Source organism: Arvicanthis niloticus, chromosome 8 (assembly GCF_011762505.2).
Source record: "Arvicanthis niloticus isolate mArvNil1 chromosome 8, mArvNil1.pat.X, whole genome shotgun sequence".
NCBI classification, from domain to species: domain Eukaryota; kingdom Metazoa; phylum Chordata; class Mammalia; order Rodentia; family Muridae; genus Arvicanthis; species Arvicanthis niloticus.
The window spans coordinates 36,774,479-36,790,711 of record NC_047665.1 but is presented as its reverse complement, the minus strand read 5'-3'; the positions used below and the strand labels follow the sequence as shown (position 1 = coordinate 36,790,711).

Below are 16,233 nucleotides of genomic sequence, written 5' to 3'. Positions count from 1 at the left end.
CTGGTTTGGTTAGACCTGGCCGGCAAGCCCCTGCATTCACCCGTCGCTGCCTCCTCAGCGCTGGGTCAAAGATATGTGCCATGCTTAGCTTTTCATGTGGGTTCTGGGCATCTGAAATCAGGTCCTCATGATTGCTTTGCAGGCTCTTACCACTGAGCCAACTCCCTAGACCCTATCGTACATTGTTTTTTGTTTACAGTAATTCCTTATTAAATTTGAATATTAAATTTGGATTATACGAATTACAGGGTATTTTTCTTTCCTTTCCTTTTTTATTTTTTACACTGATTTTACAGAGTTCATATTAATAATACAACCAACCTTTGAAAGCCCCACTGCATGTACCAAAATGAGTTTACACATAGGAATCCATTTGCATTCCTAAGGAGATTATAGAATAAGGCAGCAGCCTGTTTAACCAAACTATTGTACCTGGTACCATCCAGTGTACATACTAGGTTACTTCACTATTTCAAGCTTGGCTCCATATTGAAATAGTTTGGAGAGCTTAAAAAAATACTGATACCTATGTCCAAAAGAAATAAATTAATGAAAGGCTCCTGTTACACTTTTTAATATGTTCTTTACAATTATAACTGGAGGGTTTGAGTTTGGTGCGAGACTCTGGAGGAAGGTAGAGGTCACTAGGAATTGCCATGAGTCCTGTGACTATTGTGTGCTATTTCCTTTTTTAAAAGCAGATTTCACAATCAGGCAGATCCACGAGTGATCTTCCCATGTGAGTTTGTCTTATCAGGGCGGCAGAGCAACTGACGTTTGATCATCCCTCCGTACTTCCTGCTCACAGACTCCTCCCAGTGAAAAGTCTGTGGTGCTAAAATTCACAGATTTCAAAAATCCAATTTATTTTCTAGGATTTGCTCTCACTAATAATTTTTCATAAACCCCAGTTGTAGTTATTTTTTTCCCCTGGGAGAAAACAGAATTTTAAGTCTTCAGTGAAACCATAATTAAATATTATATTTTCAGACAAAGAAGAGTAATCATGTATACACAAAATTTATTAGATATAGAAGCTAAGACTAATTTATATTTGGAAGTCAAAACTTCTTCTTAAGCAGTATGTGCAGTTGCGAGAGGCATCTGTTTGCCTAGGTGTTGTGTGGTTTGGAGAGAGGGGTATGGAGAGAAAGGATGGATCTCTGATGTCACTTCATCAGCCTTGTATCTCAGTATCTGGTTTCTTATTGGACATGTGGAGATGGCTGAGAAAAACACATCCAGGGAGGAGTGAGAGATAAACAACCAATGGGCAAGAGCAGCATCAGGAGACAGAAGGACCCGGAGGAAAGACAGCCGGCTCCTCCGCACTTCCATCTGCCCTGTTCTACACAATGCTGGGATCCTCAGTCGCATTTGTTCCACCATGGACACCAGGTGCTAGGGTCGGTGTCTGAGCCACTTCTGGATGTTAGATGGCTTTAATCTGAACAGTGTATGAAGCCAGTGAGGGTGTGGAGCAATTATCACCAGTGGCATCAGCTCCGTAACAGTAAGAGCAGTTCTGAAGACCACACCCCTCTGTGGTGTGCATTAAATACAGCTACCTTTCATCAGGTACCTGCTAAGGGTGGAGAACCGCATGACTCTTCTCTGAATAACTGTGGTGACCACTTGGCAGACAGACCTTACCTCCTCACTTTTCATGCACATACACATACATGTGCACATATGAATATTGATAAATATGCACATATATACATATGTCGATGCACACACATGTATGTGTGTGTATGTGTTATATGTATACTGTTTTCACCATGTGGGCCCCAGGGATTAGGGTCTTCATGCTTGGGAGCCTCACCTTTCCCCTCTGAGCCTTCTCACCATCTCTCTGTCTTCTTAAGAATGTTTGTATAATGAAGCAAAGGTAGTGACTTCCTTTAGCTTCACCACCCTCACTGGAGACCATTTTGTCCCTAGAGGAATATCATGCTGTCTATGGGGACATGTTTGCTGTTGAAACTTAGTGAATTTTATTGGATTCTGGTGAGCAATTGATCAAGGGTGCCACTAATAGCCTGTAGTGCACACAAGAACCCTTCCAAAAAAATTATGTGGCCCAGAATGCCAATAGTGAGGAGAGGCCAGACCTGTTGGCTGTCCTCTAATAATAAGGGAAATGCCTCCTGTTCACTGAAGCTCAGGCCAGTTTACTGCCCCTTGCAGAAATGTAATTCCAGTGCCTCGCACATGTAAGATAGACTACGAAGGCAAATTTCATGTTGCATATATTTTTTTCCATAATAAAATCGCTTAAAAAGATTTGGGTTCCCCAAGCCTGGAGCTCTTTTCTCGCAGGCAAACCACAGAGAGGTTATCACGCAGCCCCTTCCCACGTGGGGAAGGCTCTAAGCCACTGCCAGCCTCTGTTGTGCTTGTTGTGAGCAGCAACTTGCCTTTGACCCAAGCTAGCATCCAGGAAACTGGAAGATTAGGATATTTCCTGCAAAGGAGGCAGAGCCTCAGGGTCTTCATGTCCTCCTGGCATCTCTAGCACGCGTGCTCACAGGAGGGCATGCTGCTGCACTGTGTATCTTGTTATGGTGCACTCCAGCTAAGAGTCCGAGTTTTGTCCCTAGATAGGATTCCTTATGTTTCTTGGAGACTAGCTACTTTCTGTTGCCATGGCCATAACATCTGCCAGAAGTAGCTTAGGAGAAGAAATGTTTATTTGATACCATGGTTTCACTCCACCCTTGTGTGGACTGCAGAATGGAGTTCCAGTTGTGTGTGACAGACTGGGAGTTAGAGAGCAAGGCCAGAACCTGGGCAAGTGCTATAACTTTTAAAAGCTCCCAGCTGCAAGGCTCTACCTCCTAAAGGTTTCACAGCCTCTGAAGGGGTTGCCAGCTGGGAACAAGTACTCAGATGTAGCCCCTTGGTGGGGAGTTTCAAAGTCTAACCATTACAGTGGTGCGCCTAGCACTGTTTCTAAGCTCACAGGGAGACTCCAGTGTATCTGGAAAGGCCAGAGCAAGTCACTTTTTTTTAGAAAACCATTTAAGTCTAATAAGAAGAAGGCAGACTTAAATTTTTTTTGCATGCATATTTTAAGTTAACCCAGGGTGGGCAAGTACCAGATTAGCTGATTCCCAGCACTTGTGACCTGTGTGCCATTGTGAGCCTTCAGAATATGATGTGTAAAGTCAGGAGGCAAGAAAATGACTTTGTATACTCCCATTAGTCACTAAGGACCAGGAAACAGAGGTCTTCTACCTATGAGACTCAGGCTAACTAACAAGTGCCATTAAAATATAGCCAGCTTCTCAGAAGACGGAGGTAACTGACCGCGTCATCACAGAGTGCGTGGGATGGATCCAGGGTCCAGGCAGTTCTATAGCTTTTCCACCAGTGGATAACTCATGTGAAAGTAAAATAACAAGAATTTCAAAATGCTTTTATGCTGAGTTGTTTTGTTAAATAGTGTACAAGCTACCATCCTGAATGCTGGAGCAGACCAAGTTTTGTTTTATTGTTTTAATTGGAGGCATGACATATGTTATTTTTGATTTATTTATTTCACATATATTTCAGTCAAAGTTCTGCATGTAATATTTTCAATTCAACCATTTTGACAAGGGTTATAGCAAAAAACCCACACATTCTCACCTTACTTCTGTCCATCTCTGTTTCTATTTCTGGGGTTACTAATTTTAATTAGTTTATTTCACAGTTTTCTAAAGTATATGATATCCTAATTTAATTTCTCTGAGACCTTTACATGAGTCTTACATGAGTCTTTACATGAGTCTTACATGAGGTTGTGTGTCATTTTAATTGGGATTTTAATAACTTTTATCTTTATAAAAGTTATTAGATAAAATAATCTTGTCACCTCAAATATTATGGAGCCAATCTCTTGGTTTTATTTTTTACACTTTAGGTATTGTGTATTAAAGTTTCTACTAAATGACTGTGGGAGCTGGTTGTTTGAGTGCTCCTGCCTCCTCCCTCTTTCTACTTCCCTCCTCCCTCCTAGCCATAGCAAGTCAACACTAATATACAAGCATACCCTTTGTCCTTATTTCTAGTATAATTTTACAACTTTTGCTGGCTTAATTTTGGATCTGCAGACCACCCTCACTGTATATTCCTCTTGGATGACTCTTTGTGTAGACTCAGGTACTCTGTCGCCTTCCCGCCTCCTTTGCTTGGCCATGGCCCATTGCTCTTCCTTTGCTTAGCTTTCTGTGCACCTGTTGCTGAAGCTGTGGGCCTGTCTCTTCCTGATTCATTCTGCATGGTTTGTGACTATGAAATCTTTCTTGTCCCCTTTCCCAAGTCCTCTGATCACTGAAACTACTTAGTCTGCTTCTGCACATGTGCCTCTGCACATGGCCTGGTGTTTTCCTTATCATTATTTTGGGAATTTCTTGTGTTTCCCTAGTGTATGGATCCTGGCATTTGGATTTCATGTCTTTTTTTTCCTTGGCTAAACCTTTATTATAGGAAAGTTCCCCACACAAAATGAAGGTATAATCAATTTTCCTTTAGCCAGGGAAACACTCCATGGAAGGAATATTGTGTGGGAGAGACTTTTTGAACCTATAGTCTCATGCATACAAGGCATGAGACTGAGCTGCAGTCCCAGTGAGAGGCTTTTCATATCTGAAAATAACCTTGATTTCTCTACTCAAACTTGATTGTCAGCATGGCTATGTGTAAAATTCTAGGGTCATATGACTATGACTTCCCTCAGGACTTTGAAAACCCTGCTCAATTTGCTTCCCACTCAGGAGGGCAGTTGAGAAGTCTGATAACTGCCTTTCCTGAACTTCTGTGACTAACACTTCTCTATTGCTGGGCTCATTTCCTTGTTCCTGTATTCAGAGAGTTTCTAAGGCGGCTCCTTGGGGCGGGCCTTTTGTTTGCTGACCATGAATTATCCTTCTTTTCTGGAAATATTTGATTCTAGTTCTGGAAGAAATGTTGAATTATTTCCTTAAGAATCTCCTTTCTCGAACTTCAATATTTATATGATATAACAATTTTTTAAAAAGCTAAGAACCAATCCATAGAGATGCAGAACAGAAAGCTGGTTATGATTTCAGTATAGTTGGACCTATCATACAGGTTTCTTACATATGTTACATCATATATACAAAATGCAAGTTACACCTACAGATATACCCTGCCAGAGACTGAGCTCAGCGCCTTGTGTTTACTGGCAGGGACTCTTCCAGCATCACATTCTCTCAGCCCCAACGTATTGGTATTCTCACCTCGGCTGCCATATCATTAACTTCTAGATACTTTCATACTTCTGAATGTTCTTTCCCCCACTTTGTCTCTCTCTCTCTCTCTCTCTGTGTGTGTGTGTATGTATGTATGTGTGCGTGTGTGTGTGTGTGTGTGTGTGTATGTGGGTATGTACTTGATTGTATGCATGTGCTTGTGGGTACATGTGCATGTAGAAGCTGGAGGTTTGATTTTGGGTGTCTCTATCACTGTTAGCCTTGGGTTTTTTTTTTTTTTCTTGATTAAAGGTGTCTCATGAACTCTGGAGCACATTAGTTTGAGTAACTGAGCCCCAGGGATTCTCCAGTCTTTGACTTCCCCTGCCCACAATTCTAGGGTTAATGATGCTCATGAAATAGCCACTCTAACAACGGCACCATCTCCCCAGCCCTGAGTGTTCTTTTTATAGTGTAGACTATTCTTGTTTCATGGATGTGACGTCTTCCTTTCTCCTAACACTGGTTCTCTGCTGTTTCAAGCTTTATTTTTCTAGTGTCGTTCTTAGGAGGTTTCCTCTGTCTGTTTAAATTTCTGCCTTGGTGCTAGAAAGATACTTATTTATTTATTTATTTATTTATTTATTTTGGTGAATCACTAAGGACATTGCATAGGCAGAGTTTGTCAGGAAGAGAGATTCAGGGCAGTGTGCTTGGCTGGCAGTATTAACAGAAAGAACCTCTCTAGTTTTTGGTAGTTTTAGTGTTACTCTTCTGATTTTTATGAGAACATGCTTTAGGCATTTGCTTTGTTAGTATGAGCCTAGAGTTGAGCAGTTAGGACCTGACTGTGAAAAGGGGACTTTAGACTCTTACCAAGAGACGTATGTACCCATTTTTTACCTTTCCTTTTCACATATTTGGTTTTCTTATATCTAATCTTTTTTTGGACATACAATCAGTGACTTTACTACATCCCAATTTTTGTTGTTATTATTTCTTTTTTTATGGCTGTATTCCTTTAAAAATTCCATTTACTGATACTTTGGAGGGACAGTTGGAAGATGTTAGGGGGCAAAACAAAGCATAATGTTCAATTTAGAGTGTTCAACCAGAAGTCACTTTCATCCTAAACTACCTTCATTTAATCTACACTAGGGATGGAGAGCTAATGGTGTATGACCAGATTCCCCAGGAGTTAGGATGGAGAGCTGTTAGTCTATGACCAGATTCCCCAGGAGTTAGGATGGAGAGCTGATGGTGTATGATCAGATTCCCCAGGAGTTAGGATGGAGAGCTGATGGTGTATGACCAGATTCCCCAGGAGTTAGGATGGAGAGCTGATGGTCTGTGACCAGATTCCCTAGGAGTTAGGATGGAGAGCTGATGGTCTATGACCAGATTCCCTAGGAGTTAGGATGGAGAGCTGATGGTCTATGACCAGATTCCCTGAGAGTTAGGATGGAGAGCTGATGGCCTATGACCAGATTCCCCAGGAGTTAGGATGGAGAGCTGATGGTGTATGACCAGATTCCCCAGGAGTTAGGATGGAGAGCTGATGGTCTATGACCAGATTTTCCAAGAGTTAGGATGGAGAGCTGATGGCCTATGGCCAGATTCCCCAGGAGTTAGGATGGAGAGCTGATGGCCTATGACCAGATTCCCCAGGTGGTGGTTAGTAGCCAACCTGGAGTATACTGTGCCTGCATCAGTTTGGCTTGCCACATATTTTTCAGCCAGTTCTCTCTGTTCTCCCACACTTGTCCCAAGTTAAGCATTTATATTGCCTGCCCAGCCCCTTGGGTATTAGCTTCATCTGTGACTACTGTTTACATCTGCAGAATGCAATACCATTTTACAGACTCTATAGCCAGTCCAGAAGTATAACCAGAAAACAGGGGTTTTGAAATCTGAACCCTCAGATTTTCTGGCTTGGTCTATCACTGACTCTACCTGCTTCTTGGAGATGACTAGCAATTACCTGCAGCTTCTCCCAGGAATCCAGCAGAGACAGGGCCTACAAGTATCCAGTATTCATATGCAATAATATAACCCGGACTCCTCTTTAATCAAATGCACTTACCAAGCAGAAGTGTAAAACATTTAGAACCAAAGAGAACTTGGGCTCAATCTTTTATTTTGTCACAGAAGAAACAAAGTCCTCATTAGAGAGAATCATTCTTTCACAGAAACACCACATGCTGCTGATGCTGCTGGCACAGGAGGAGTCCAGAGGTGCTGGCTTCTGGCTTCTGGCTGTCTTAGAACCCCTCATGAAGGGCAGTGGAGAGATTAGGAACTTCTCATTGTTCTGCAATTGGCCCCATCTCCTGCCCGGGCACAGGGCTACTCAGCCCTTGAGAATGAAAGGAATTAGAACTACAAGTTCATTGGTATTCTCTGTATTTGAGCTACAGGTGTGTGGTGGATCAAGGTTCTGTTTGGTGCTCTGAGCATCCCAGACACGGGGAGCATCAGGATGAGGATGAGCAGGACCCCTAACCTTCCTGTGGGTTCACCAGAAATTGGGCTCTTAGTGAATCCGTGTTTGCAGATTTATGTTTAATTAAGAGAAATGGTGTTAAACATTAAAATGTAGCCTGTGGGAATTTCCGTGAAAATGAAAGAAAACCATTTCCTTTTAAAATGAGAAAACTTACTGTGTTCCCCTTCCAGTGATGACTCCATAATCCCACACTACCCAGATACTTCCAGTCAACTACATTTTCATATGGGTGTCACAGGAGCTCAGAGCTCTCCAGGGCCTGGGTGAGTATCTACTGGCTAGTGGCAGCTTCAGCCTCACCCCTCGTCTGGATCCGGGATCATGCCTCTGCAGATAATCACCATTTTCTTGTGGTCTTTGTGCCTCAGACAATGTCAGTCCCCCTCCTCTGAGAAAGTAAGCCAGAAAGCAGAGAACAAGAAAGCAGTACTTAGCTATCATGAAAAATTGAAACTGATTATTTCCAAATACCTCATTCAACTTGGTAGGAGATGATTTTAGTTTCCATGGGAACAGAAATAAAAACAAGCATGATAATTTCTTTACTTTCTCTGCCAATGCCTCTGCCATAAAGTACAGAAATACCTTCTATTCCACAACCAGCACCAGACCTGCACACATCTCCATATTGCCTCTGCAGTGGGCAGTCCCCAGGGAGCCCAGCTGGTCTCTCCATGTTTTTTGATTCAGCTCTTCAGTTTCCTCCAGTTTCTCTCTAGCGGTGTGTTTTTAGGATGGGAACAGTGCTGCTCAGGAAAGGGGGCGTTAGATAGAATACCTGGACTAGAAAATTCTATGTATTTTAGATATCAGAAATTTTAGCACTTGAAGATATATCTCACAAATGGTGATGTTAATACAATAAATGAGGGCACTTTTTTCTCAGTGGGCCAGGAGTCAGCCAAGATCCTGAATGCTATGAGGATGTAGCCAGTGATAACAACCCCAGACATTTCTCAACTTTTCATACACATCAAATGCCTGCTCAGAGTGTGTGAAACTAAATAGTAAGATATGATGTGGGCAGATTCAGGCAACATGTACTGAGAATGCCATTGCTGGTGCCATGTAAAAGAGGAAATCTGCCTTAGCTTCTCTACTGACAAATATTAAGAGCAATTACTAAGATACATTACATTATATATTATGTACTATATAATATACTACCCATAAATTATGTGCTTTTTTAAAAGGAAAAAGTTGATTTTCATATGCAGAGCTGTGTGTTTGAGGATCTGTGGTGTCTGTGGTTGTACATGTGTATAGTGCATGTACTCCTCTAACCCACTAACTTCATGTGCTCTGCGTGCATGCCGAGGAGCCTGGAAGGCTGGACCGCAGAACTTTAAGTGACTTCTGCACTCATGGTTATGTGATGCATATTTCAAATAGAGTACAATAAAGGAATATATCTTTAAACACCAGTGAGACGCAATTGTGCCTTATGTATAGTATCGTGCAATTACTCATAGGCATGAGCTCATCATGAAATTTTGGGATATGTATACCCCTGGGAGAAATGATTTCTATATGAAAACCTATTTTCTGAAAACTTGAGTCACAAACTGACTAAAATTTGATGTAAGTGTCGGATAGAGGACACGATTATGGGCAAAACTCTTTCCGAGTCACTGTGTTCACAAATCTGTGTTCCCAACCCAAAATTATCCCATCCACGGTCATCTCTTTTATTTTTCTCCAGATCTCAACCAGTGGGCTGACAGGTTTTATGATAAAAATGTATTTTTTTGAGGGATGTCATCACAGCTAGAGTGCCTGTTTTAATGTAACATATTTGTGACCAGGCTTGCGCTCATGTGGTCTAGAACTCTGTGCTGGAGTGTTCAATGGGGTCCATCAGAAATGACGTCAGCAGTGGAGGTGTTACCAGGTGCTGAGTGCTGAGGCGTCTGACTTGGTAACCCAAAGCTCAAGTTGTGCATGTCACTGCTGCAGAGTGGAATTCTAGTTTGTTCTCTAAACTCCTCATTTCAGGAAGTGGTAGGGAAAATTTACTGATTTTTGTCTTCTTCCATATCTGCAAATTAGGATAATAACAGTATTATTCTTGAATCATTGTTGAAGGTTAATGTGAATACCATTATGCATATGAGATGCATAGAACATGACACCAGGCACCAGAAGAGAGCTTGATAAATGTGTGTCTCCCTCCTCTTCATCAGTGTGTTCCCAAGGCAGTTGTTACCCCTTTACTTCATTAAAGACTCTGAACATCACTAGTCTGCCACGGTGGGCTTAGAGATGAATAAAAGAAGGCCTTTCTTAATGATTTCCAGGGGTCTCCACAGAGGAGACTGACATTTCTCCCATCATTTATATCCATGCCAGTATTTTGGAGGTGCTCTTTTTCTGGTTAGCAATTTGTGTTTACTAATTTTGTATGGCCTACAATTAGAGGATTAGAGAGTCCTAAAGAAATCAATACATAGAGAGGGTGCACAGCAGCGAGGTATTCCACCAGGAGGAGTCAGGCAGCTTCATGGAGCGGCTGTGCTAATTATGGGAAAGATGCACCATCCGTTCACAGACAGAAGGAACAGTTTGGATACTGGTTGTATACGGAAGTGGGCTAAGGGCTTTTTGTGTGTTTCTTTCTCATATCCATAAGGATCTTCCTCTCTCTCTCTCTCTCTCTCTCTCTCTCTCTCTCTCTCTCTCTCTGTGTGTGTGTGTGTGTAGGGAAGGGAGTAGTAGTGCGTGGGTAGTGGATGAGTACACTAGAGTTGCTAACACAAAGAACCACAATGGGAGTGGCTCGGGCAGCAGGACTTTATTCTCTTTTTGTTTTGGGGGCTGCAAGTCTCTGATCAAGATGATGATGATCTGGATGTCCCGAGGCTTCTCTCTTGGGCTTTCAGATGACTGTCCCCCAGTGGTCCTCACTCAGATGTCCCTCTGTCTCTGCAATTACCCTCTTTCTTTAAGGACACTCATCACATGGGGTTCAGGACCACAAATGGCCTTGCTTTGACTTAGTCACTTAAAAAAAAATTTTTTTAATTTAATTTGTTTTACAGTCCAGATTTTATCCCCCTCCTGGTCCACCCTCTGACTGTTCCACATCCCATACCTCCTCTGCCCCTTGTCTCCACAAAAATGTCCCCACCCTCCATCCCCCAGCTCACCAGACCTCCCAACTCTTTGGGGCCTCCAGGCCCTTGAGTGTTAGGTTGCATCTTCTTTGATTAAATCCAGACTCAGCAGCCCTCTGTCGTATGTATGTTGGGGCCTCATATCAGCTGGTTTATGTTGCTTGGTTGGTGGCTCATTACTCACTAATAAGTGGATATTAGCCAAAAAGTACAGAATACCCAGGACCCAATCCACAGAACTCAAGAAGGCTGACAAGCCAAAGGGGCCCAAGTGAAGATGCCTGAATCCCTCTTGGAAGGGAGAAGAAAGCCATCACAGGAGGGGGAGGAAGGGAGGTACTTGGGTGAGAAAGGAGACAGGGAGAGGAAGAGGGGAACATGATCAGGTATTGGGTGGGAGAATAAGGACTGAAGTTCTGAGGGCCAGCAGAAAGAATGGAAACAGGCAACCTTGGGAGGTAGGAGGTGGGGCCACCCTCTAGAATGTATCAGAGACCTGGGAAGTAAGAGTCTCAGGACTCAAAGGAAGGGACATTAGATGACTTAGTCACTTCTTTAGAGACTATTCCCAAGGTTCAGGGGCTAACATTGGTTTATGAGAGACACAGTTTAGTCTGAAACTATGAGAAAACTGAGTGTATCTCTGATTTCATGCTACCCAAAAGATCACGGTGGTAATAGAGTGAGAGGGTGGAGTCAGCTTTTAATGCCTGCATTTGTAAAAGGCATCACCAGTGAAAAGCTGGGCAGAAGCAGAGACAGGAGCTCTAGCTCTGTCTTCAGAAGGAACTTGTGTTTCTTTATCTTTTATGATGTTGAAAGGTGTTGTCATCTCTGGTCCCAGAAAGCTGAACACTTGCCCTCTGTTTCATCTCTACCTTAGGGATAACCATGCTCCTACGTTGGGAAGTGAAATGCAAAAGTGCTTTGAGAGTAACAGCATGCTGCCTGAGAGTGCGTCACTGGTCACACCAATGTGGGACCTAAGAGTTGCTGTTGTTAATTTCAGGAAATGGTTTGCTATGGTCTCCTGGCATACATCTCCACTGCTTTAGGAAGCAGACAGCAGTTTGGAAACAAGCATGCTTTGAGATTGTAACTTTGTTGCCAAGGCATATGCCAGAGATCTTGAAAGACTAGCCAGTGCTGCTGGAGGAGGCTGATTAGCTTTTGAACATTGTACCTAACCATCCCAAAGGACCTTAAGTTATTATGCCCAGATCTCTGGATTCCCAGAAGAGCTCAAAGAATTGCCAATCCGATGCAGTAAGGCAAGAGTCTTTTAATAATGCGAACCTGGTTTGGATCCGTTCCCACGGTACAGGGCAGGATTGCAATCCCATTTCTAGGGGCTCAGGATATTTATAAACAGGCAGATTCTAGGGTTTCAGGGTTACATGACAAGCAAAGGGATAAGGGAGGTCATCTCTTAATATCATTTGTTTAGGCATCTGTTGGGATCACACAACTGGGGAAGGAAGCTCTTCTGTTTTTTATGGTGCTGTCAGGGACTAGTGTTTTCACAAACTGGCCACAGCTGTCTGTGAACTCTTGATTGTCCCAAGGTATGGCACTTATCTCCCCAAGGATGTTTGGTGTTGTGCTTTTCCCAAGGACAGGGGCCAACTGCACTGGGGAGTGCCTAGCTATCCATCAGAGAGGGTGCCAGCCTGGGCAACATGGGGGCTGGGAGTTGTGGCTGTTTATCTGTTCTCAGGCTGGCATTTGCCATTTCCAGGAGGGGATTTTCATTAGAGAGTACCATTATAGAAACAGCGCCAGGCTGTGCCTCCTTTGAAAGGTCAGTCGGTGGTGGTGGGGAAGGGAAGAGCAAGGAGGGTGAGGGAAGACTTTCAGGAGCCTCAGGGAGTGCTGAGGTGAGGGGAAGCTTTGTGACCAGACAGAGTGTGGAGGCTGGCTGCCCAGCCTCTTCAAAGTCACATGCCTTTCTTTCTTTTCTTTTCTTTTCTTTCTTTCTTTCTTTCTTTCTTTCTTTCTTTCTTTCTTTCTTTCTTTTTTTTGGTTTTTCGAAACAGGGTTTCTCTGTGTAACCCTGGCTGTCCTGGAACTCACTAGGTAGACCAGGCTGGCCTTGAACTCAGAAATCCACCTGCCTCTGCCTCCCAAGTGCTGGGATTAAAGGCGTGTGCCACTGCCACCCGGCACACATGCCACTTTTCATTCCAATCATTTCTAATCTTGCAGAGGGAAAAGCCATCCACTAAGTGACTTAATCTCTTTTTCATTACATTTTAAAATTATTTGTGTACATGTGCATGGACAAGTGTGTGTTGCAGTACATGTGTGGAGATCAGAAAACCACTTGTGGGAGTCAGGTATGTCCCTCCGCCATATGGATTCCATGGCTGGAATTTAGGCTTGGCAGCAATCATTTTTACCCAGTGAGCCATATTGTAGTCCCAAGCGTCTTAATCTGAAAGCCACTTTTTGTCTTTATGTGAATGAACAAGTATACAGCTCTATGTAAACCCTTAGGAAATGGTTTTGTTCATACAATAGTGTAAGCTCTATAATTTTTTTCTCCCTCCCCCTTTTTTGAGACATAGTTTCATGTATTCCAGGTTGGCCTCAAATTTACTACGTAGTTGAGGACAACCTTGAACTTCCTTGTGCCTCTGCCTCCTGAGTGCTGGGATTAGAAACACGTCACCACACCCTCCACTACATCTGATTTTATTCAGTGCTGGGGTTTGGAACCAGGGTTTTGAGCATGCTAGGCAAGTACTTTACGGACTGAGCTACATCCCCAGTCCTGTACTAGAGTTTTTCATCAGAGAACTCTCAATGGCAAAAAAAAGTGGAGGAAGCCATCTGAATGTGCATTATAGCCAGCTCAGTCTCTCAGTCCTCTATGTGTGTGGCCTCACTTGGTCCAGTTATTGGGCTGTGTGTCTGCCTTGCTGGGATGCTGGAGCACCTCCAGCAGGCCACTCAAGGAAGGAAGAACGCAGTCTAAGATAGAGGTCACAAGCCATGTTCTTCCGGGTGAGAAACAGTGAGCTCTGGGACAAATGTGGTTCTCAATCTCCCGTGTGTCCAGGTGCTGCTGAGGCTGTTGAGTGTAGAACAGTGGTCCACACGTCTGCCCTTAGCCTATGCACCAGGCAGGAAGAGGATTGCTGAGTCTGGGATGGGGTGGAATCCGGTTTGGTTCTGAGTGAGTGCCAGGAGTATGGAGGGACTAGAAGAGAGAAAGCCTTCTCCAGGAGTTTCAGCAGATCCTTGTTGATGGAGACAGTCCTTGATTGTCCAGACTGCTTTATTTGTGGCTGATGTGAATGCATATGTTTTACCTAGGGTGAGCCAGGCATTAAATACCTTTTCTGAGGAGGGTTACTCCAGAGGGGAAGCTCATTAGCTAAGCACTCAGGGCCTATCCAGATACCTTATCAGCATGGAGAACTCTAGGTTTTTATGCTAGATGACCAATTGTCACAGTCCTTAGTAGGGTGTCACGATTACATGTTCCAGGACAGGTAGAGCCTGGCTGGGAGCTGGTTCCAACACCTGCTGTTCTCAATTATGAGATTTTCTGGGGTTTTTGAACCTTACCAGTTCTTCTGTCTGGTGGCACAGTCCACTTGCCACACAGTCCAGCTGCACTCTGAGGCCTGAGCCAGCCTCACCTTCAGAGGGGATTGAAAACTCTCTGAGCTTCCTGAGTCCTGAGTATGGCTACCTTCTTGAGTCTTACCGGCCTCTCTCCTTTCTTCAGAAGTGAATGTTTCAATTGGAATGAAACAGCTATACCAGGAGGCCCCGGATAACTACTGTCATGTAGAGGAGGGCACCTATTTTTTTTTTTTTTTTGTAGGACCTTACCATAGTTTGGGTTTTAACTCTGTGTGTGTGCATGTGTGTGCACGTGTGTGAGTGTGTGTGTATATACACATGTGTTTGTGTTTGTATGTGTGTGTGTATATAAAGCTGGGTGTTCCTTCTGGAATGGATTGATTGATGTATATACTAGAAACATCTTTAATAATTTAATATATGCTTTGAAGGCATTTATACCAAAAACAAGCACATTGCTTTTCATTTATTCATTACAGATCTGTCAGAGCAGTGGGTTTTGTTTGGTGTTTTGTCTCCCCCTTCCCCCTGAACGGCAATGTCATGATAATAGTAAGTCTTATTCTAGACTCAGGATATTTTAAAGAATTATAAGCCTTTTAACTAATGTTACCATCTTATTTAAATTGATCAAATTGCTATTTCAGTATCATAATCTTGCATCTTTTTAAGCTGTGTTCCACAGCTATGGGTTTATTTGATGATCACTAAGTAGCCATGCTGGGGAAGTCTAATGGAAATAATGAGATAAAAGCATAATGTTGATGACGGCAGTGCTGGTGATGATAGCAGGAGAGCAGAGTGCAAAGTCAGAACTAGACACTAAGACATTGGGGAGCCCACCAGCCCTCTGTAAAGAGGAAAAAATTAAACGTCTGGGAATTAGTCAAAGAGACAGGTTAAGATGAAGAGGAGGAAAATAATCTAAAATCTAAAAAAGGAATCATGTTCTTATTTTATAATTAATTATTAGTTACAAATCCAGATGTCAGGGAAACAGGTCCCCCTCCACCCCACACTTACTCGTAATCATCTCAACAGGCTTTAGCAAGCACTTGGAGAAGCAAGGGCAATTCTCTCCCCTGTAGACTGGGTGGACAGTCCCCACAGAACGATGTCATAACCTGACTTGCTCCTCCGGGTCAGACAATCTAAAGGCAGCCATTGTTCCAGGATCCTGCTGTTTGATTTCCTGTCTGCCATATGGATTATGAGCTGGAACCATAGTGTAGTTCAGATTATAGCTCATCCGTCAGGACTATGCCGGGACCTCTTCTGTGCCTTTGTTATCTTACCTGTAAGATGGAACAAGCCAAGACTCACAGGCTCCTCTAGTGAAGATTTTTAGGGCTGTCTAGGGCCTATGTTCATGTTCAGTGAACATAAACACTGGGTACCCTCTGTAGTTGTGAGGAGGTTTTAATATACAGTTACTGTTCTGTGATGTGCGATGGGAGAGCCCTGTTACACTCCCTTTAACCTTTGTTTCTTTTGTTTCTTAAGAGGCCAGCAGAAATAGTTGATGAGGAAGAAGATGGAGAGAAAACAAGCAAAGACGCCAACCAGAAGGAAGACTTTTCAGCAATGAATGGTGAGACTGAAGACAGAGCAGGTAGTAAAGGGGCTGATGCCCCCGAGCAAGAGACTGGAATCCCAGAGCATGGGGAGAAGAAGGCAAGCTCCTCCCGGGTAAATGGTGGCACTGATGAAGAGAACGGTGAGGAACTGGACCAGATTACTGAGGAGCTTCAACCAACAGTGGACGAGAAAGGAAAGGCTGAAGGAGACAACAGTGGACAAGATGAGGTACTTGTGCGTAAGT

At 43.3% G+C, this 16,233-nt stretch overlaps 1 protein-coding gene across 2 annotated transcripts in view; it reads left to right on the top strand.

The window, feature by feature from the left end:
- The window catches only part of Dcdc2 (doublecortin domain containing 2), a 152,347-nt gene that overhangs the window by 127,296 nt on the left and 8,818 nt on the right, over positions 1-16,233 (top strand). The window contains exon 10 of one of the 2 annotated variants that reach the window (XM_034509772.2): positions 15,915-16,217. In XM_034509772.2, coding sequence (XP_034365663.1) covers positions 15,915-16,217 — 303 coding nt within the window. Of the gene's footprint in view, positions 1-15,914; positions 16,228-16,233 lie in introns of both variants that reach the window. The other variant, XM_076939225.1, reaches the window with a different exon arrangement.